Source organism: Cynocephalus volans, chromosome 11 (assembly GCF_027409185.1).
Source record: "Cynocephalus volans isolate mCynVol1 chromosome 11, mCynVol1.pri, whole genome shotgun sequence".
NCBI lineage: Eukaryota > Metazoa > Chordata > Mammalia > Dermoptera > Cynocephalidae > Cynocephalus > Cynocephalus volans.
In genome coordinates, this window is record NC_084470.1 from 17,978,862 (window position 1) to 18,000,898 (window position 22,037).

The window sequence follows — 22,037 nt, forward strand, 5'->3', positions numbered from 1 at the left end:
GAAGCAAAAAAGAAGTATTCACCATGAACCAGGAAAAAACCCACAATAAAGCATAAACACAACTACCTGGCTGCTTATGGTAGGTAAGCTCTCTGCTTGTTAGGCAGAACCACCGTTTCTTGAAATTCTTTTTTCCAATTCGAGTTCTTCCCTGAGCTCTTTTATACATCTCACTGTCAAAACAACAGATGTAAACATTTAGGTACAAAGATTAAAATAGTTAATTTAAAACAAAGAATTGTCCTTTAATTTTAAATGACACGAATAGATGTGTAACATTACATTAAGCATATGAAAATGTCTTTGCCAGCTATAACTCTTGCATTTATTTTGGCCATACTAGGGGAAGAGAGTCTTTAATTAATTTAATATTTTTAATTGTGCTATACAGAACACAAAAGAGCCAAATGAGTGATTTCCCTCCTTAACTTCTGGTAATAACCACTCTACTTTAAGACTAAATCTTGCTGTTACTTTTTCAAAGTACTCTAATATTCATAATATCACTACAATTGTAAAACAACACTGTGACCATATGAACAAGGAGTCATGCTCCTCTAACACAAAGTGTGTAGGATAGTGCAGGTGACTTACCTGATTGATGTGACTTTGGCAGTTCTAGCATGGAACAAAAACCCAGATTTCCTCACTCCCAGACCCATGCTCTTTCTACTTACTTAATGTCTATACTGAAACATGATTAAAACATGTTTAATTTCATTAAATTACCCTTCTTTCAGGTGCACAGGCTCACTTGTACCACTGGACTCTTTAGTTTCAGTAGATGAAATTTCATCCAAGAACTAAATGGGAAATGAGCAAATATTACACTGTGTGATAAGGTATGTCATAAAAAATTCAGTTTATTTTACATGTCATTGATTATATTGTGAAGTTCTTCATTATTAAGGAATATACATAATAGTAACTTATAAAACAAAACACATATTTAATTGTAGAGGAAGGCCCTAATTTAGAAATGAGAGGTATTCTAAAAGGTTTATTTATTTTTTAGTTTAATTTATTTTTTTTGCCAGCTGGCTGGTATAGTGATTGAACCCTGGACCTTAGTGTTATCAGCACCACACTCTAACCAAGTGAGCTAACCCGCTAGCCCTGAAAAGTTTATTTTTAAATTACTTAAAACCCAGAATATATTTCTCTATAGAAATAATTCAATACGCAATCCCTTAACTGTAATTCTGAAATCCATAAAGGTCTGAATAAAAAGAGGTTTTTTTTGTTTTCTCTTCGATTTGCAGTAAACTCATTTGGTGAACTGGCATAAGGCTAGTTACAGTCTGTATTTATCCTACTTACTGGGAGTACTCATACGTTGTGCTACATAAATATTAACATGTTTGATTACGGGGTGCTACTCTGGGCTCCATTAGGGGGAGTTAACGTATAGTACATACTGATTACCTTTTGAAACTCTGTAAAACTGAATTCTGAAATATTCTGGTCTCAAAGATTTTACATATAGGATTGAGAACCTTTATTACAGCCCAGAGATTACCAAATTACTTACCTGTAGTCTGTTTTTGTAAGGCCCTGGAGTTAATACTTGTTACATTTTTAAAGGGTTGTAAAAGTACAAAGAATATGTGGCAGGGTCATTATATGACCAGCAAAGCCTAAAGTATTTTCTCACTGGCCCTTCACAGAAAAGAGTTTACCAACTTCTATTATATAGAACTGACTTTAGACCTGAGAGATGGTGTTTTATAGTTATGACTAAGTATAATTGGGTTCTCTGGGATAACCTGGAACTCTGATTTAACAAACTTCCTATGGAGAATGTGGGAATGTGGTGGCTCAAGAAAATCTGGAGTATCCATGTGTAGCAATGCAAGTCACCCAGTGAAGAGCATTTAGTTTCATGAACATGCTACTTTAACTGGTCAAGGACTTCCCAGCAAGTGGCTGTCTCTTCACGGGAAAGGGAAATTAGGAGTTCAAGGAACAATTCTTGTTTTTAGAGAGGAATCCCATTTTGTCCCCTAAATGAACTATTTATTTGTTCAGTTCATTAGCTGGATATTATAAACTCAGGAAAGGTCTGAATTTCCTTGCTTTTTCCTTCATACTCTTCTATGTTGTCCTGCTTAGAACTTAAAAACAATGTACTTTTCAGTAAGGATGACACTGAGGCTCCAGTGCCTAATTTAAAGTTGAATTTGTAGGCACAGTTATTTTCTCCCAAAGACTGGCTTTAGACTGCCCACTAGACCCCACACTTGTGGGGTTTTCCAATGTAATGTTCACTTCTAGTATGCTCAAAGGAAATCTTCATAAGCAAAAAAATAAGAACAGAGTTCCTCTTGCGTTGCACGTAGGTGATGCAGGTACAAGAGCCCATGGCAACTAAAGAAGTGCCCAATCACATCTTCAGTTCTCACAGATGGGCTATCTACTAATGCAGCATGACAGAGTTATTTGAATATTTCATTTCTTTGTATTTCTCTGAAGTCACTGATTTAGCAAATATTTATTATTTATTTATTATAATTATAAGAAACTGTGAGGTAAATACAGATGTACAAAGTGAAAGAAAACAGATATTAAGATGGACTTTAGGCAGGGTGTCTACAGGTCCAGTTTGCTGAGGACCATCCCTGTTAGGACCATACCTATTGTCCCAGAATAATCATTAACAATATTCCTTTTTACTCTTAAAAGTGTCCTGGTGTAGATACCAAATTATATGGTCACTCTGTTTATAAAACTATAAAACTATAGCCTTTAGGAAGGCTACCCTTCCTAAACTCTGTGGGAAATAGTATACAATTCAGAGTTATAATCGATTTTCTCCTGGAGCAGTGGTCAATGTCATTAATGAGACTGACAATATGAAATGAGAAACTGGGTTTCATAAACTTTTGCAATTTCTAGCACTACACATATCCAGACTTAACTGGTACAGCAGTCCCCCCTAAACCGCAGGGAATATGCTCTAGGACCCCCAGTGGATGCCTAAAACCTTGGATATTACCAAACTCTATATATACTATGTTTTTCCCTATACATACATACCTGTGATAAAGTTTAATTTATAAATTAAGCACAGTAAGAGATTAACAATAACTAATAATAAAATAAAACAATTAGAACAATATACTGTAATAAAAGTTATGTGAATATGGTCTCTCTCTCTTTGTCTCTCTCAAAATATCTTATTGTACAGAACCTTGGGCAACTGAAACCATGGAACATGAAACTGTGGATAAAGGGGAACTGCTGTAAATAAGAAAGAAAACTAGGATATTAGGCAAAAATATGTCAGCTTAGGAGCCTAGAACCAATTCTGAAACAGAGGGCATAATAGGGTGGTGTAATCTATTAGAATGTGAGCGGGTGATCAGGGCAGATCAGAAACAGGCTAAACTCCTAGCACTCTTAAATCCTTTCTCTACTGACATTATCAACTCTACACATTCTGATTATATCAGGGGGAAAAAATCAGATGCTACCATAGCCTACGTCGAAAACATGAAAAAACAATCCCAAAACAAAAGACAATACTTCATAATCTTGCCAGCAAAAGTCTGCCTACACTGTCCCACAAATGTTTCAACAATGTCTTAAAAATAAAAGGGCAGCTTTTTCTTCGCCTATTCTTTTGACTTTCTCATTAAAAGCCTTCAATGGTTGCTTAAAAAATTTTCAGTTGAACTTTCACTTTAGATGGAAAAAATTCCAACTGACCTTAATTTTTCAAATCATCATTTTCATTTACTGAGTCTCTGTAAGAATCTTGAAAGTGTATTAAAAAGAAGTCCAAACATATACTTCAACAGAATATACTCATGGCAATCAACTGCTCATCATGCTACAGAAATTGAGTGAAGTCTTTAAAATCTGGCCTGTGCTAGGTGGTTAGCTCAGCTGATTAGAGTGTGGTGCTGAAAACACTAGGTCTGGGGTTTGATACCTGTACTAGCCAGGAAAAACAGAAAAAGAAAAAAAACTTGGCCTTGCTAATGTGGATTCACTGAATTAGGACAGTGATGAATAAGATAAAGTACTTTCATCAAGCCAAATTTAGATATACTTCAAAACAACTTTTCTTTATAAGTTTTCAGGGATTTAGGATAATGCTACATTTTGTTTAAATGATTCAGGACTAAAGACTCAAGAAATTAAAGATCCTTTTGAAACATTCTCAACTCACTAAATACAGTAATTTTTGTATGTCCGTAGGCCTCCTGTTAGGATATTATCTACTGTAGGCTTTTGTTCATTTTAATTTATAGTAACTTTCTTTAGGTTACTGCCACAAATCTATATTGCTCCTCAAAGGTTCAAAAATTCATATATTTTTTACTATGGCAATTAAGTACCCATGATACATCGGGCACCATATTAAGCCTTTACCCCTAGACCATGGGTTCTCAACCTGAGGCAATTTTGTCCCTTAAGGGACATTTGGCAATGTCTAGAGGCATTTTTTGGTTGTCAAAACTGGGGACATACTACTGGCACCTAAAGGCAAGGGATGTTGCCAAATATCCTATAATGCACAGGCCAGCCCCTCACAATCAAGAAATATCCAGCCCAGAATGTCAATAGTGTCATTGTTGAGAAACCCTAACCCTAGATATTTGTTATTTGTGTAACTAAGACACTGGGGCAATAGTACCTGTTGCTAAAAGTTGTTTAGGTATTTTCACAGCTGAAAAACCCATATCTTTGTATGATAGCAGAAAGGAATAAAAAAGAGAGCCTTTTTGATGGATTTTTAAACATTATTATTTTTTTAAACTGGGCATTAATTTCTAGGAATAATATGAAATGTTATTTCCCCATGCTATATGACAAGAAATGTACTTCCAGAATAAAATAATCATACCTTTTTAACTGCTGTAATATATCCTTCTTCTTGAAACATTTTGAAAAATTCACACATGAATGTCTCTTTGAAACTTGACTAAGAAAAAACAAACACAAGGTTTATATATGTTAAATAGAGAACTAAGAATATAATAGACTGTATTTTTAAGCTAAGGATTAAGGCCTAAAAAAATTCAATAATATATTTCCAGAGAGTTATAGGGATTGCAGCTGAAGAGTTCTTTCAAAGCCATTAGATGATTATGGCATAGATAAACAGATAAATAGATCACTTCTGCATCTTCTTACTAGACTCTCTCCTCCTCTTACGTAAATCAGTTTAAATGAAACTGTCCTCTTTAACAGGTGACTGAGACTCAACCTCTACCTAAAAGACAGCTATTCCGTGTGTGTGTGTGTGTGTGCGCGCGTGTATATATATATATATATATATATATATATTTTGGTTTTATTTTTAATTTGGAAGGAGGTAACTGAAGGAAAAGAGATCATAGGTTTAACAACATTTAGAAGTGTGAAAACAAACTAAAAGATGTAAACACTTACCTTGCTTTTGGACAGACTCCCCCAGCTTCCCAAGGTTTGAATGGTTTTTGAGATGAGAGTTAATGTTCTAATTGTCTGTGCATCCTAAAGAATGTAAAAAGACCAAAACTCTAGTTAAGTTTTCAAGAAATAGAATTCATATAACAAGTAGAGCAGAGTAAATGGGCTGCCTTGCTTTAAACAGTGACTCAAAAATGTTCATTCAGACTATGAACATAGTTAAAATCCAGCTGAGGCTGGGCTAATTAAGAGACTAAAGGAGCCGCAGTAATTGACAATTTCTCCCAAAGTAATTATATTTAATAATGTGTTACTTTTGAAAGCCATAATTTAATCAAGATTATATGTGAGTTGTTTTGTATAGTATGGCAGCTTGGATTACTTGACAAACTATATTCACTTTTGGAATGTCAAAGGCATCCACTTTTTTCTACCTTATAACTTAAAATGGCAGCTTCCAAATTTCCTGTGCTCAACTACCTCTAGGCATATTCAATAATTTATATGGCTTCTGCAATCAACTTTTTTCACCATGGAAGTCACCCACTTCATACAAGATCTTACCAAAGGGTAACTATACAGATCTATTATCCAAGGTGTTTTTTAGGCCTGTCTACCTGTAAGGAGTAAATTTAAATAAAATTGACTAAACAGTATTCCCTCATGAGTCCTTGCTCTCTCTCCTTTTTTCAATTAAGGTGTAATTTACATATAGTGAAATGAACAGGTCTTAAATGTATAGCCTGCTGAATTTTTACCAATCCATACATCTACATAACCAACTCCCCTAATAGGACATAGGTTGTTTTTGTTTTAGGGATTCAAGTATCTTCCATCAAAAGACATACTCAGGAAAATTTAGATACAGAAAAGCTCTAGTTTAGTTTTTGGCTCACATTCTTTAACATTTTAGTACCCCCAACACTGAAAACAGGCAGTGAATATGAAGGTGAAGAGACCACCAGAATGTAAGGCAATCTGGAAAAGAAGGAATATCTGAAACATGATCATTATGATATACTTATGAAAAAGTATATATCTAAATTAATGTTATTCAGAAAATATTTTAGCTAAAATCCAGGATTCCATTATATCCATAAAAGGTCCCTGTAATTCTCTGACTTTGAAGAGATTAAAATTCCTAAAGATGTGCTGATAAACTGAATATGAAGCAAATTCCACCAAGACTTCCCCATTCAAATGTGGTTTTAAATTCAGTAGTTTAAGTCATTACTTTCCTTAGCTAACAAAAGGGAACAAGGCGCATTTTATATAATTTCTGCACATCAGAGGTTTGTTTACATGAACATGACCCTCACTGCTATTTGACAATCATGTCATTCAGCTACTGTTGATTCCCTGATGTACTCTCTATAGAAGCTGTACTAAAATTTTCCCTTTCCACCAGAATTTTTTTATAGTGACCTTTCATGGATGACCAGGACCTTAGTCATCTGGCACCTAGTACTCAGCCTGGCACTGGCACTTAGTAGATGCTATATAACATTTATTAAATTCAACTGAAATGTTGAATTTCTCACTTCAAAATAACCTGGTGTACATTCACATATCCTAGCTTTTTATCCCTTATATTAGGTTGAATCATATGAAATTGCCATTACTTGACTATTTTTGATCTATTAAAAAAATAACAATTTCATATGGTTCACCATAATAATTCAAAGGAGCAGTTGTTCTTTTTTCCATGGTTAACCCCATTACTTTTTCCTTTAAAGACACTCTTTCTGAACCTCTAGGATATTGATCTGGCATTAGTAACTCCCTTTTCTCTTTAATTTTTCCCTCTTCCCCTCTGCCATACCAGGTTTTCCCATTGAGGAAGATTCATCATTTGACAAACTCCTTCTCTAAGCTACCATCTTTCACTTATCAAACACTTACTGAGCATCTACTTGTCTTAGAAACTGCCATGAGCTTGGGATATACAAACCTGAAAAAGACCCAGCTTTGCTCTTAAGGTACTGACAGTCCACATGCAGAGATTATAAACCGATGATTATAAAACAGTATGATAAATGCCATGACAGAAAGGGCTACAGGATGCTACAGGCACACATAAAAGAGGCACATAACCCAGAGTTACAGTAGGGTCATGTCCGGGTCATGGGAGGGCTACCAATGAGAGAATGGGAGATATAATGAGAAGGATGGTCCAATCCTTTTTTTCACACCATAAAACTTCTTAAAAGAGGTATCAATGTTAAACGTCTTGATTTTGATCATTGTACTGTGGATATAAAAGAGAAAGTCTTTGTTCCTAGGCAACATACAATGACCTATTTCATTGTAAAAGAGGTAATGTCTACAACTTACTCTCAAATGGTTCAGAAAAAAACACCCACATAAAGAGAAGGAAACAGAGACAGAGACAAACAGAACGTTGGAGCAAGTAGGCAAAATCACAGGCAATTTGTGAAACAGAGTAAACATTACTTGAGAGTTCTTTGTACTACCATTGCAACTTTTCTGTAAGCTTAAAACTATAGCAAAATAAAAAGTTAAAAAAAAAACTACTCACTTGAAGTTGACACGACAAGCAAACAGAAAGGACATTGTTGGGTGGGAGGGGAGAGAGGGAGGAGGAAGGGAGGTTTCGGTAATGGGACACAATAATCAACCACATTGTATATCGACAAAATAAAATTAAAAAAAAAAAAAGCTACTCGAAAGAGTGGAATATCATATCAATATTAACATAATACTTTAAAATTAGCGTTTTAAAAAATATTCATTCATGTATGTATGTGCACACGTGATGCTTGAATTTACCCATGCCTCTCCGCAGCGGAGCAAGCTCGCTTTTGATATATTTCCTGGGCAAAACTGCCTTTTTTCTACTTATTCTTTAATCTTCTACAATTTGATTTTCTTCTCTTCTACATTACTAAAATTGGTTTCTCGAAATTCAATAACTCCTAAATGTAAAATTCAACAAGCTTTAATAAGTTCTCCTCCCCAACTCCTCTGTAACCTTCCAATACTGGTCTTGGCAAGGTCAATACCCCCAGGTCACAGGGATCATTCCCTGATCTCAGTTTCTATGGTATGAACTATCTATACTCCTTACTTGATACTTATCAGGTGCTAGTTTTAGATTTACATATGTAGATCTAGATTATTTATCTTATGTATTTGACCTATTTCTCCAATTAGATGGAAAGGTTCTTAAAAAGTAGGGATAAAAGTAGAGATAAAATCAAACAATAAAATTATATGACAGTTTTGAAGCAGTCCTTCTGGCATACTGATTGGAAAACAGTGACCTAAAATACAATTTGTGGTTAGAAAGATTTTATTTAGACATCTGTTTAAAGAATATGCAAATCTAAGTCTGAATACAAGGCACAAGTCACAAGTTCAGAGGTAGGAGTTCTGTTGGGTCTCAGAACACTGCTACCAAGCTTTCATTGCCCCAGAATTCTGTACAGCTTTGGTAACTAGACATAGAAAGGACAGCCCTCTGAACAAAAGGACAATGGCCTACTCTTTCCTGTGGCTACTCACAGACCATTTGTCCCTTGGCAAGAAAGGGTGTATTGCTGCCACTGTAACATGGTTCTACTCAATTCTCACAAAGTTAAATGATTGGCCAATGTCAGGCAGCTTTCAGGAGGATAAGTGGGCACTCAAACCCAATTCAACTCCAAAACCCATGTGTCTTTCCTACTCTATATTATTCAATTAGCAACTCCACATGACAGTGAGTTTCCTAAGGGCAGAAAGTACCTTCCAATGCTGAGCACAGTGTTCGATACATTACAGGTACTTGAACATCTGTCTGCCTAAGAGGTCAGAAGGAACAGGGTTAAATTCACAGACTGTGAAGACTGACTGAGTTTAATCCAATCTATCTAATCTGTTTAATCCAGTTCAAATTGAGTAAGGTTAAATCGTAATTTGTTAGTTGTGCAAGCTTGGAGAAGTTATTGTGTTGTGATTTCCTTATCTGTAAATGGGTATGATGATAGTATTTACCTCATAGGGTTACTAGGAAGACTAAATGAGTTAAAAAATGTAAAGCAGTTAGAACAAGCAGTAGCACAAACTAAGCACTAGTACAAACTAAGCACTAAATAAATGTTGGCTACTACTATTATTTGCTATACAAATTAGCAATTATAAGCAATTAGATAAGATTCTAAAATATCTGGAACATAAAAGTTTTAAGAATCAGCAAAAATACACTGTATGAGAAGGAAACAAATATAACACAAATAATAAAAAGCTTAAAATATTAAGAAATAAACATGTAAATCCATGCAGTGGAGATTTAAATTTAGGTAATTAAATAGGCTTCAGAACAAAAAGGTTATATGTTTTAAAAAAATTTAAATCTCATATTTACACTATCACCCAGGGTGAATAAAAAGTAAAAATATGGAGATACCAAATAATTAAGTTCCAATAAAAGTTCCTACACCTTTCAGAAATTATTCTCTTCAAATTTCTGTGAGATTTTAAAATTTCTGAAAGATTAAGTTATTTTAATAGATCAGGAAAGCAGGTTCTGTTAAAACAAATAAATCAACCAAAACTAAACCTGTAACTAAAGGAAAAAAAAATTTGTATTATGGAAATTTATATACACAACAGCAGAAGGAAAAATATGTAGAATCCCTTCTGTACTCATCATCAAGCTTCAACAATTATTAACATTTCATTACTTTTGTGTAATATCTTTTAACAACAACAAAATAAAATTTTCAGCCTTATCTGAAAGACCAAAATTGCCAAGAAAAATGCCAAGTAAATTTAAGTATCAGCTGTCAAAAAAATAGCCAAGTAAAATGGACTTATTTTATCTTTTCTTCATTTTAAGAAAAATAAATGAAAATGGAATAAAGCTTTTTAGAAGAACAAACACTTACTGGATGATGAGGTCGCAAATGAAACGTATGAGGTGATACTACGGCTACAGCAAAGAAACGAAGAAATACAAAGCTGCTCACTGCAGAATATTGAACATGAGGGTCATCTGCAGGAAAAAAATGGTGAAATGTCATGCACAAAAACACTGAATTAGAAAACAAAGATGATAAAGTAAAAAATACTGAGAAAACATGTAAACTAAATAGAAGAGCAATATAATTTGACTACTAAGGACTGAGTTGATGAAATGATAGTAATGATTGTGACTAAATTAAAAGAAAAAACCCTATGACTAAAAAAACCTGAAAGAAATAAGAAATAATAAAGAAAATGAAAGGCAAAGCCACAAGGTTTTCAGAAATATTTTAATTTGGAAAATACGTCTTTCCTCATCAGCAAGAAAAGATTCCTGAAATTACAACAAAAATGAAAGTAGTATCTAGCACTACCTAGTGGTAACACTGAATCCCTTAATGCTAGGATATTAGATTGCTTTCAGCTTTAGGTTACTGTTTCAATTTTCCCCTAAAAATCTTGATAATATCAAAGGCTGTGCAATAAAAATAATTAGGCAGAAATTTTTACTTTAAAAAAGCTATCAATATTCCATATGAAAAATGCAGGTGAACTGAAGCCTACCTGTGGCTTGGATCATTCACCTACAGCTTTCATTTCAATCTGGACTTAACCCGACAATCAATCAGATGGTAGAGAAGCAGGTGGTGAGGGAAAGAATCTCTGGGTTTGGTTTGAGTTTTAACTCTTATAAGCCATTCAATAACCACTGACAAGTCATTTAATTTGTTGTTCCTTAATAATACTGGCTTCCCACCTGCTGCCTGCCTCCCTCTGCCCCTGTGCTCCCAAAGTAATAAGAACAAATGAGAGAATATGAAAATATTTTATGGTAATAAAATGATCACTACTATAGTCTACTGAGGATATGAATACATATTAATATTTAAGCCAACAAAAAGATAGTTAAGGAGACACATTTGAATTTATAAAAAAAAATCTTAAAGTGTGTTTTAGATCATTTATATAAACAAGAATTAAACAGCTAACACAGATTTGAGGTCAAGATCACTGTGTAGTGTAGAGTACAGTGATCAGTAGCCCGTGCTTTGGAGTAGGCCATGCACAGGCTTGAGACACTGCTTGCCCGATGGCCATGTCATGGACCTTGGTAAAGTTATTCAGCTTCTCTAAACCTGTTTCATTATTTACCCAATGGGAGTAGTACCTACCTCATGGGGTGTTGTGAAGATGAGAGTAGGAGACAATGCAAGCTAACACTGTGCCTGTTCACTCACTAAGTAGTCAAAGTGGTTATTATAATCTAACTCACTATTTCAAAAAATATTTTCAATCAGTACTTCATCTTTCCATATGTTAATGTCTCTGCTCTCCTTATTTTTGTTATGAAGACTAGATTTAGTATACTTAAAGTTAACTGTTTGTGTCTTTACTATAATTAGCAAAGACATCTAGATCTGAATTTTACATGTTAGTTAGACAACACAGCCCCACAACTTTAGCACTGGGTAAATTTATCAGAGGGGCAGATAACTGCACACATGTGGGCACACACTTGAAAGACCATGATAATATAGCAAAATTTCTTCAGATGGTTTTAGAAATAAACATAAAGCTTCACACAGCTAGGTAAGACTGATAATTTAAGTGGCTGCCTTACCTCTTCCTATCCTGCATTATTAGCAGATCTGGAAAGACAGCTATAGCAAGTTTATTTACTCATCAGAGATGCATTATAATTAGAATAATTCCAAGTACTGACAGTCACAGATAGCAACTCAATTTTATGAAAGGTTTCCATGCAAAACTTTGACACAGCTACTTTTGCAAAATTAAAGCATGTCAGTTACAGATATATGTACCTCAAAATTCAATGTGTGTTGCAACAGAGATGTTTCTAATGTCTAAAGCCATTTCTGTAAAAAACTTCTCACCATCAAAACTTTAGCATTCTCAAACTGTCAAACATAGTCAATTGTATGGAACTAGAGACTCTCACCATTTGAATGAATGCAACTGGGAAAAGAGTTGGTACAAATAACAAAAATACTTTTGTTTAATTATATTTAACAATCTCATAAGCATCTGGCACAAATGTTTACTTACATAATGTTATAGTTCTAAATTTTTGCCTTTCTTAAAACTAAGGATGATTCTGATTTGCTCTTTGTATAAGGTTGCTATTGTATTAAAATAAAATGGAATATACGTTTTGAGATTAAAAGAAAAATAAACCAGATGTCATACAAAAATGCTAGTTCCATTTTGAAGAACTAAAGCCTGTATAAACCTTAAACATTTCACAAACCAAATACACAATTAATATCTACAAAGGATCAAATATAGAAAAAGAAATGGCATATTTTAGTAAAACAAGGCACTTACTAGGAAATCTGTGAGTAGCCATTTGCCTTAGAGAATAAAAGATATCACACATTACAGTGGGGCAGCTCATACTTGATTTTACAATTGTACTGAATAACTTGTCTACATAGTAGCGCAGATTCTCCTGCAGGATTTAAAACGGTAAAACATTAAGATTCTGATTTTCACATATCTTCAATAGTCTTTACGAAAAAAAAAAAATGTAATGAAAATGAGATTTATTAGACAGTCACTACCTAGTCTTCTAAAGCCCTGCTTTCCTTCTCCAAACTTATTTAGTATAAGTACAATTTATATTCTGGCTTAATTTAATAAATTAAATTCAGACTTGCTAGACATAAGAGGTGAATATAAGAATAAATATCACAAGAAGCAACAGAGAATAGAATGCTCCAAAGGGAAATCAGGGAAATAACCTGGATATGCAGGCACAAGGATATTGTGTCACTGTTATCCAGTGCAATGAAAACTATGACCAAACACAATCATTGTTTTCCCAGAGGCAACTAAAAGTATTAATTGATCAAGCCACTGCGCCACTTAATCTGATGAGGTTGACTCCAAAGAAAGGAATGGCCAGAATGGGGGTTGCAACTAGATACAGCCTAAATCCACTATTGTTAGTAGAGTCAAAAAGAGACAATGTGGAATAAAAATAAAGTGAAACCACTGAGGAAATAGTATAAAAACTGGTCCTAGGAAATGCTGCTAATAGTAAAGGCTTATGTAAAGAATAAACAGCATTGCTTTCCTCCATAAAGCATTATTATAACATATGTGGGAATAGGTACACCATTAAGACCAATTTTAATGCAACAGAAACCTAACAAGGATTTACCTTATTATTTTCCACATTATCCCCCTCTTTCAATTTAATAGGATCAATTTCACAGGATTTGGAGGATTCACATATCTGGAAAATAAAGTTTTTATTTAATGTTCTTTCCTAAGTAATTTGACAGAATTAAAATAACTACTGTTTTCTGGATGATAAAAGTTAATTGTAAAAATTAAAACTGTAATGGAGTTTAAAGCCCTCATCCAGAGGAAATGTACAATGTATATAATTTTCCTAAAGAATTATATCAAAAAGTATTTCCTGTATATTTGAAACTCTTGCTAAAACGGAAATCCCATAACAAAGATTACACTAAAATGTGTTCTTTGAGTAAAAGTCCCCCAAAAGTCTACGTCTACAGTGGTCAGTCTTACACTTTCAGTAATACATGAATGGACATATCATTCACATCATGGACATATCAATAGATCATTTGATGAAAGAGATGCTATAACAGGCCGCAAGCTATCATGACTGGAGGTATATTCTGTACCTCATCTAGAATAGGTTTTAATGTTACTTTCAGGTAGTGCCCTCCCACTATTTTCATCATCTCATCCAGACATCGGGTAGCCAAGGAATTTCCTCTAAAAATTGTGTTTGCATCTCTGAAATAGAAATAGAAATAGGTGAAACCAAGTGTAGTAAACAAAGGCTTGAAACCAATATGACATATTTGACATTGGTCATTTATATAATTTTAGTATTTTTACCATCTATTTAAAAGCTTGCTACCATTAGGTTTTTTATATTTAACTAAAATTATTTACCAAAAATATGTGAATATCAGTTGAACCAAAAAAGTGGAGTATATCTACGTATGAAACAAGTGTTAGACTATGATGGCAACCAGAAGCCGCTTAATTGCTTTTTATGATGTCACATGTGTGCATATAAGGGTGCTACATAATGGAAAGGGAAAAACAAAACAAAAAAACACTTTGGCCCTGGTGTTTTATTTGTGACATGTGAATTGTTATGCTAAGAAGCAAAGATTAGAAACAAGGGAGATTTCACCACTGAGTAAAAAAAAAAAAAAGAAAAATCCTTCATTAATTGTTATTCTTACAGTTGGTGGATACTGTTTGATAACTTAGGGAACTGCCTTTTATTACTTGCTAAGCAGTTCTTTTCAGCCTACTATACAGTAAGGCTGGTCAATACAAAATAATTCAGACAACAAAAACAATTTGGCAAACTAAGGTCCAATTTCAACAACACAAAACACCAAATAAAACACAACTCTTACTGTGTATCCTTCAAGTCTAATTCAGCCACTGCAGTGGCAAAAGGAACAAGTTTATCATGGTGCAGCAGCAGTCGTACAAGGGGCAAAACAGCATCATTTTTATCTCGACATATTTCACCCAAAATGTAAGCAGCTGAGGCAGATATCGGCTAGAATACAGCAAGGTAAAAAACAAGCACAAAATCAAGAAAACATGATTAAGTGTTCAATCACTAACCTGTAGAAGTAATTCAAATATGTTCATTAATGATAGCTGTTGTATAGATAATATTTAATTTTCTAAATTTTTATCAGAAATGAAATTTAGGGCACACATTGAAATCACAGTACTGTGGTTCAGTTAAATTAAATATACATACATATATTTACTGTTTTATTTTTTTTATTTTTATTTTCTTCTTATATTTACTGTTTTAATAAGATTTGATATTCTAAAGTCTCTTCCTCATTATTAAGGAATTATTTTAGCCTTTTCATATTAAATCATATACTTAACATTTTTAAAGTACCTGAACATCTGGTGATTTTAGCAGCAATGTTTTCAAAGGACCATAGTACTCTGAAGGAAGGACGTAGTCTTCTGTATAACATATATTTAATCGAAGAGACCCCAGGTCATCAGTTTTGGATGACTTGTTTCCATTATCTCTTGGTTGTAGCAAATACCTAAAGTAAAAATACAATCAATTTCATACAATGGCAATGAGCATCCAAGCCAGTGAAGTACGTAGACAGCTAAGCTATAAAAAAAACTAAACCAAAAAAGTCAACTTAGTATATATAAGGTTAGGACACTTCATTAGTAGCAGGCTACTAATCTTCAGAGGCTTAATATTGGTTATACACTAGACTAAAAAGCTGTAAATAGATGTTTATCTAAGAAAATATAAAAATTAAGATCTCAAAGGGGCTAAATATGAATTTGACCAGCTTGCAGATTTAGAAAAAATAATAAAAGATAAAACTTATTTAAAATTCAACGTATTAATAAAAATTAATTTTTACCAACTAAATTTAAGAAAGAAGCATTTAGTTGAAATAGATAAGACATACTAAAAGGCATAAGTGACCTTATTTTAAAGCAAATTCTATATGTAAAAATTTGAATTTATTTTATAAAAAGTTAGTGATTAAAGGTTTATAAACAAATTTATTATATTATTAAAGGAGTATCAATGTCATTATAACAAAAATGTTTTTGTTTGCAAAAATCAGATTTATATTAATTTATTCAGGTAAGTAAAAGGCAAAAAATGTATACAAGGGTACTTCAAGAATTTCATGGAAATATTGTATTATCTTTCAATTCCATTTTCCACAAACTTTTCAAAGTACTCTTGTATAGAGGCAACTTTAAATATCGAAGGAAAAAAATGTTTAGAAATCAAGAGAAGTCTGTAGAACCACAACCAGAAATCTAACCATTAAAAAAAAAAACACCACACTTTTTATCATGGAAATTTAAAAATACATAGAAAAGTAAAGAGAGGAGTATATCAAACACCTATGTACCCATCACCCAGCTTCAACAATTATCAACTAAAGACTAATCTTATATTAGCCATACATTCACTCACTCTCCTATCTCACTCCTGCATTATTATTTTAAAACAATTTCCAGGTATCTTATAATTTCACATATTACTTTTTTTTTTTTTTTGTCTTTTTCGTGTCCGGCACTCAGCCAGTGAGTGCACCGGCCATTCCCATATAGGATCCGAACCCGCAGCGGGAGCATTGCCGCGCTCCCAGCACCGCACTCTCCCAAGTGCGCCACGGGCTCGGCCCCACATATTACTTTTAAATAATCATTATTATCTAGTTAGTATTCAAATTCTTCTAAACTTATCATAAATGGTTTTCTACAGTTTGTTCAAATCCAAATAAGATCCATAGATTATAAGTGGGTGAAACTTTCTTAAGTCTCTTTTAATTGATAGATTTCTCTGCCCTCCAACCCCTTGCCAAGAAATCAGGTACTATGTGCTGTAGTTTTCCACATCTGGGATTGTGTTAACTCTGTCTCTATCTCCATGATGTCATTCATCATGTTCCTTTGTCCTCTCTGTATTTTCTGCATATGGGTAGTTAGATCTAGAGGCTTGGTTAGATTCAGATATGATATTCTAGCAAGAACATTTCAATGATAGTGTTCTGCAGTTCCACCAAGAGGTACGAATTGTTTCTCCTTTTGTGATTGCTTCTCTTTTTGTGATATTAGCAGCCATTGATGATCACTGCTTACAGCTGTTAATCGACAAAGTGATAATTTTATATATCATTCCTCCTTCACTTATTAGCTGGAATGCTTTTTATAAAGCAAACTCAGGGGCCGAGCCCGTGGCGCACTCGGTAGAGCGCTGCGCTGGGAGCGCGGCGACGCTCCCGCCGCGGGTTCGGATCCTATATAGGAATGACCAGTGCACTCACTGGCTGAGTGCCGGTCACGAAAAAACGACAAAAATAAAATAAAATAAAATAAAATTGTTAAAAAAAAAAAAAAATAAAGCAAACTCAGTAGTTTTGATACTTAATTTTTATATTTACCAGCTATGGCATCCCCTAATAGACTAACTTGTTTAAAAATTGAAGGAAAGAGTGTTTAATATAATATTAGCTTTGAGAAGGATATGGTAAAAACTGAAAAGAGAACTAAGCAAAATTTAAAAGATGAAGGGATAGTAATACAGTGAGAAGATATTATACAGAAATTATGTCACTACCACCTCAAAAGAGAAATTCCTGTCTTGGAAGACCAACATTCAGAACGTCTACTTTCTGATTTGAGAAACAGTAATTTAAAGTATGACTAATGAAATAACTGGAACAAGCCTGTTAGCAAAGGTGACTCAGAAGTACCTCTACCGGAAGTCTAGCTGGCCGATCACCAGGCATCCTGACAAAGGCATTACTTTAGTCAGTTTCTCACAATCCAGGATATGTTCTGCAGCCTTGCAAATTCAGACACCTAGTTTTATCAGTGCATCTAAAAGTGAACTTGAATTGCAATGACTGAGCACTGAGCCTGATATACTTAAAGCAGAACGTCAATTACTAAGTTTATAAAAAGTAATACAGTCAAGTGGCATAGGTACTCGCATTTTTTAGCAACCAATACATTTTATTATGGAAATGTTCATTCACAAAAGTAGAAGAGTGATAATAGTAATAATGAACACTCTCAGCACTGCCCCCATGCACTCACCACTTGGTTACAACAATTATCACCATTTCCTGTAGTGTTTTCATCAATATCCCTTACTTTGAACAAAATATATATTTTTTACCTGTTGGTAAGCTATTTGGAAAGTTAAATTATCAGAAGATGCTGTGGTGAGTACAGAGACACAACAAGGAGATTTAAGTAGTTTTAAGAGTCTCTCAGCTAATACAATAGTCTTGCTAATGAAGTAGTAATGCTTCTGGACCAGAATCCCCTTTCCACTTGATTGTGCTTGAATGGGCAGTGCCCATGTCTACCTCTTTGGGATCCTTTTTTATTACTGTCAATGAATCTTTCCCTTCTATTTTAACTAGTGTTTTTCATACACAGTAGAATAACATTACTTGCATTACTGCTTACTCAGTTATAATCGGCTCTGCCTCTCTGGGTCTGTACCCATTCACCTTAAACAGTATCTTTACACTCTACTCCAACTCTACAGTCAAAAACAAACTCTGTTTTGATTTGTTCTATAGGAATTTTACTCAGAGGGCAACTTTATTTCTCTGACCTCCAAATTACTGGGGGGACAGTAACATATATTTTCTTTAGTTTTTGAATGAACTATTTGAGTTTGAAAGAGTAAAAAACAAAGAAATAAAGAGAAGTTATTAACTTAAAGTGGCATTCAGTTGCTCTACACATATTTTTCTTTTCATTCACAATTAGAGAGGCATAAAAGCAAGCATGCTCTCAAGAGTTAACAGTTTTCACAGCCCCTTAACAGAAAAAAAAAAAAAAAGACCAGCATTTAAAAAATGTTAACCATAGGTCTGTGTAATTAAAATTGAGGTAGACAGACCAAAACCACAATTATTAGTACATAATGCTACCTAAGCTGGAGAACAACTGTTCTGAGGCAATTCTAGTAAATATGTGAACGTCGCTTCTGGTTCCATAAAGATAACTATTATCAATAGATTTTTATTAAAGATAGGAGACTTGTTAATTTTCTAAATTCAAATAGTAAAAAGATATGTTAAAAACATGAGACAAGGGCCGGCCTGTGGCTCACTCGGGAGAGTGTTGTGCTGATTACACCAAGACCACAGGTTCAGATCCCTATATAGGGATGGCCAGTTAGCTCACTGGGTGAGTGTGGTGCTGACAACACCAAGCCAACAGTTAAGATCCCCTTACCGGTCATCTTTAAAGAAAAAAATGAGACAAAAAAGAGAAAATTCTTGAGGACAAAAGATGCTAAAATTAGCAAACTAAAAAATCAAATCATCTCAAGTAAAATATTAATTTAGTTTTAAATTATGTATAAAGTGCTTATTAACTTTATCTACTATTTGAATCTTATTTTCCAAATTAAAAATTATATCATGAGACAATGTTTGTATCTATTTTCTTTTCTTAATGTCCATTTTTACATTGTGGATCATTGGGAGGAAATTATTCTACCAGTCTGTAAAATTACACATTAAGTTCTCTGACACTGAGATGAGATTGAACTAAATTATCACTAAGGTTTTCTTTATTTATAACATTTCAAACAATGGAATACTATGCAAAAAAAAAGATGAAGAAATTCTCCATGTATTGATGTGGAATAATGGTGATGATAGCAGCAATACCTATAACAAGGATAGCATGAATTATACCCACTAACATACTTGCGTTTACTTGTACTTATGGTTTACTTTATATTAGCTAATTTCAATCTCTTAACAACTTTAGTGGTTAGATACTACAGTATCATCCTCATCATATAGCCAAAGAAAGCATAGGCAAAGAGATTGTGTTTATCTTGCCCAAGGTCACAAAGTACAAGATTAAACAAGATTCCTAATGGTAGAGATTAGATTTGAACCAAGGCAGTTTGGCTCGAGAGTCCATACTCTTAACCACTTTCAAGAGTCAATAAATATTTATTGAAGTTCTACTATATTGTTAAATGAAAAAAAACAAGGTGCAGAACAAGATACAGTAAGTGTCCATTTGTGCATAAAAAGGGAAAAAATATATATGTATTTGCCTGTATATACATAAAATATTTTCAGAAACTCAAAAACAGTGGCTGCCTCAGAAGAAGGAAACTGAGTAGCTGGGGGACAGGGGCAGGAGACAGATTTTTTATCTTTTGACCTGTAAACTATGTGAGTATGTTACCTATTCAAAAAAATCAAATAAAATTCTATTATCTACATAGGTTAAAGTAAAAACTAGACAATACCAACACTAACAAGGTAATCCTAACATTTGACAAAAGCATCAGAATCAAGCATCCGCATCACTTAAGGAACTGAATAGCCAAAAAAGAATGGGAGGGTGACTGAATCATCATGTTAAGTTGAGAAAAAAATTAAATTGGAACCATCAAAAATCAATTTTTAGGAGAAAAGTGTAATAGACAAATACTGAAAATTATGTGAAAAAGTGAACAAAGACTTTTCAAACAGAATTACAATACTGATGATTATTCTAACTTATTCCAAATATCGAGATTATAAAGAATGTGTCTGAAATCCTGATGGTAAATAAAGCTATTCTTGAGTTTTCATGCAATTATCATCCACCCCACAAGGGGATGATACAGCTCTACAACTCATTAAGGAGACTAAGTTTTATTTCTGCCTTAAAAGGAAATGGCATCCACATAATTCCTTACATCTGTGGAACTGTAATTACAGCGAATGTATAAATTTTAGCACTTATACTTTTGGCAGATTACTTTAAAAATATTTATACTATTGGTAAAAAAGATCTATAAGAATAAAATTGATTTTTGTCTGTTAATGTTCTCACATCTTGCCAAGATAGTTGGACAAAGTTTTGCCAAATTTAAGGTATGCCTGGAAATAATCTCATTTAAAATACAGGCTATGTGGCACATTTCAAATTCATTTTGAAGGGCCCTAGGAGGCACAACAACTTATTTTTCTCTTTTGTACTGAGTAACCTGGCATATAATTTTAAAGACTTGACAGACTGAGTTCAGAAATTTCCATTTTAAAATGTATGCTATTTTATGGAAGGTGGAAGAAGACATGGTGTGGGAGAGGGTGACAGGTCCCAAACGTTCACCAATTTTTCATAGTGAATAAGTTTAATTGTCTTCATTCTGTGGACGTACTTTAGAAATTATAACATACAAAATATCATCATAAAGAACAATAAATTTTAGATATGCATTAGGGAGAGATAAAAATAAAATAAAAAAATTTTTTTTTTTTTTGTCTTTTTCGTGACCGGCACTCAGCCAGTGAGTGCACCGGCCATTCCTATATAGGATCCGAACCCGCGGCGGGAGCGTCGTCGTGCTCCCAGCGCTGCACTCTCCCGAGTGCGCCACGGGCCTCGGCCCAATAAAATAAAAATTTTAAGACTCTGAAAGTCAGTCTACCAGGGATCACTGCTTGAAGACAACATAGTCCAAAATGAAGAAAGTCAGATGACTGATAAGGAGAAGCAGGCTCTTTTAAGGACAAATAAGACCAATCCCCATAAGAAGTATCTGCACACTCAGTTTCAACTCCTCTTGCAGGCAGCAGAACTTGAGTTCTAAAAAGTGGTCCTTAAAAGGCATGTTCATTTACACTCAGTTGAAACCCTAGTCTGGCATAAGGAAGGCTGGCCAACATACTGGAAGGGGCAGGACACACATGCTTTTAAGTGCAATAGACAGAAAAATTAATAGTTTTACAAATATTCTGCTAAGGAAATGCATCAATTTAATGTCTAAGCTTTAGGTTTAATTTAACATCAGTTTAATGTCACCATTAGAGTCATAAAAAGGTGAAATAATATTGTAGTCATTACTGAGCCCCCAAAGCTCCTGAAAAGAGTATTAACTGAATCAGCTCGACAATGAGACCCTAGACATTCAAAAAAAAAAAGGGGCCATCCACAGTACATTTCAATGGGGTGTGGTGAAGGAAAATCACTGGTTGGTTCCCATAAATAACTGAGTCCCCTGAATAAACCCTTTGCTTTCAAACATCTACCACAGTTCCCGTGACCATTAATAATGCTTCTGAATTGCAGATGTTGATTTGTGACCAAGCATATTC

At 33.9% G+C, this 22,037-nt stretch overlaps 1 protein-coding gene across 4 annotated transcripts in view; it reads right to left on the reverse strand.

The window, feature by feature from the left end:
• The window catches only part of RASA2 (RAS p21 protein activator 2), a 111,341-nt gene that overhangs the window by 20,608 nt on the left and 68,696 nt on the right, over nt 1-22,037 (reverse strand). For all 4 annotated transcript variants that reach the window (XM_063114534.1, XM_063114533.1, XM_063114535.1 and 1 more), the window contains 10 exons: nt 15,308-15,464; nt 14,799-14,947; nt 14,043-14,157; nt 13,550-13,624; nt 12,712-12,835; nt 10,290-10,396; nt 5,401-5,484; nt 4,853-4,930; nt 730-803; nt 67-173 (listed from right to left, as the gene is read on the reverse strand). In XM_063114534.1, coding sequence (XP_062970604.1) covers nt 67-173; nt 730-803; nt 4,853-4,930; nt 5,401-5,484; nt 10,290-10,396; nt 12,712-12,835; nt 13,550-13,624; nt 14,043-14,157; nt 14,799-14,947; nt 15,308-15,464 — 1,070 coding nt within the window. The remainder of the gene's footprint in view (nt 1-66; nt 174-729; nt 804-4,852; nt 4,931-5,400; nt 5,485-10,289; nt 10,397-12,711; nt 12,836-13,549; nt 13,625-14,042; nt 14,158-14,798; nt 14,948-15,307; nt 15,465-22,037) is intronic.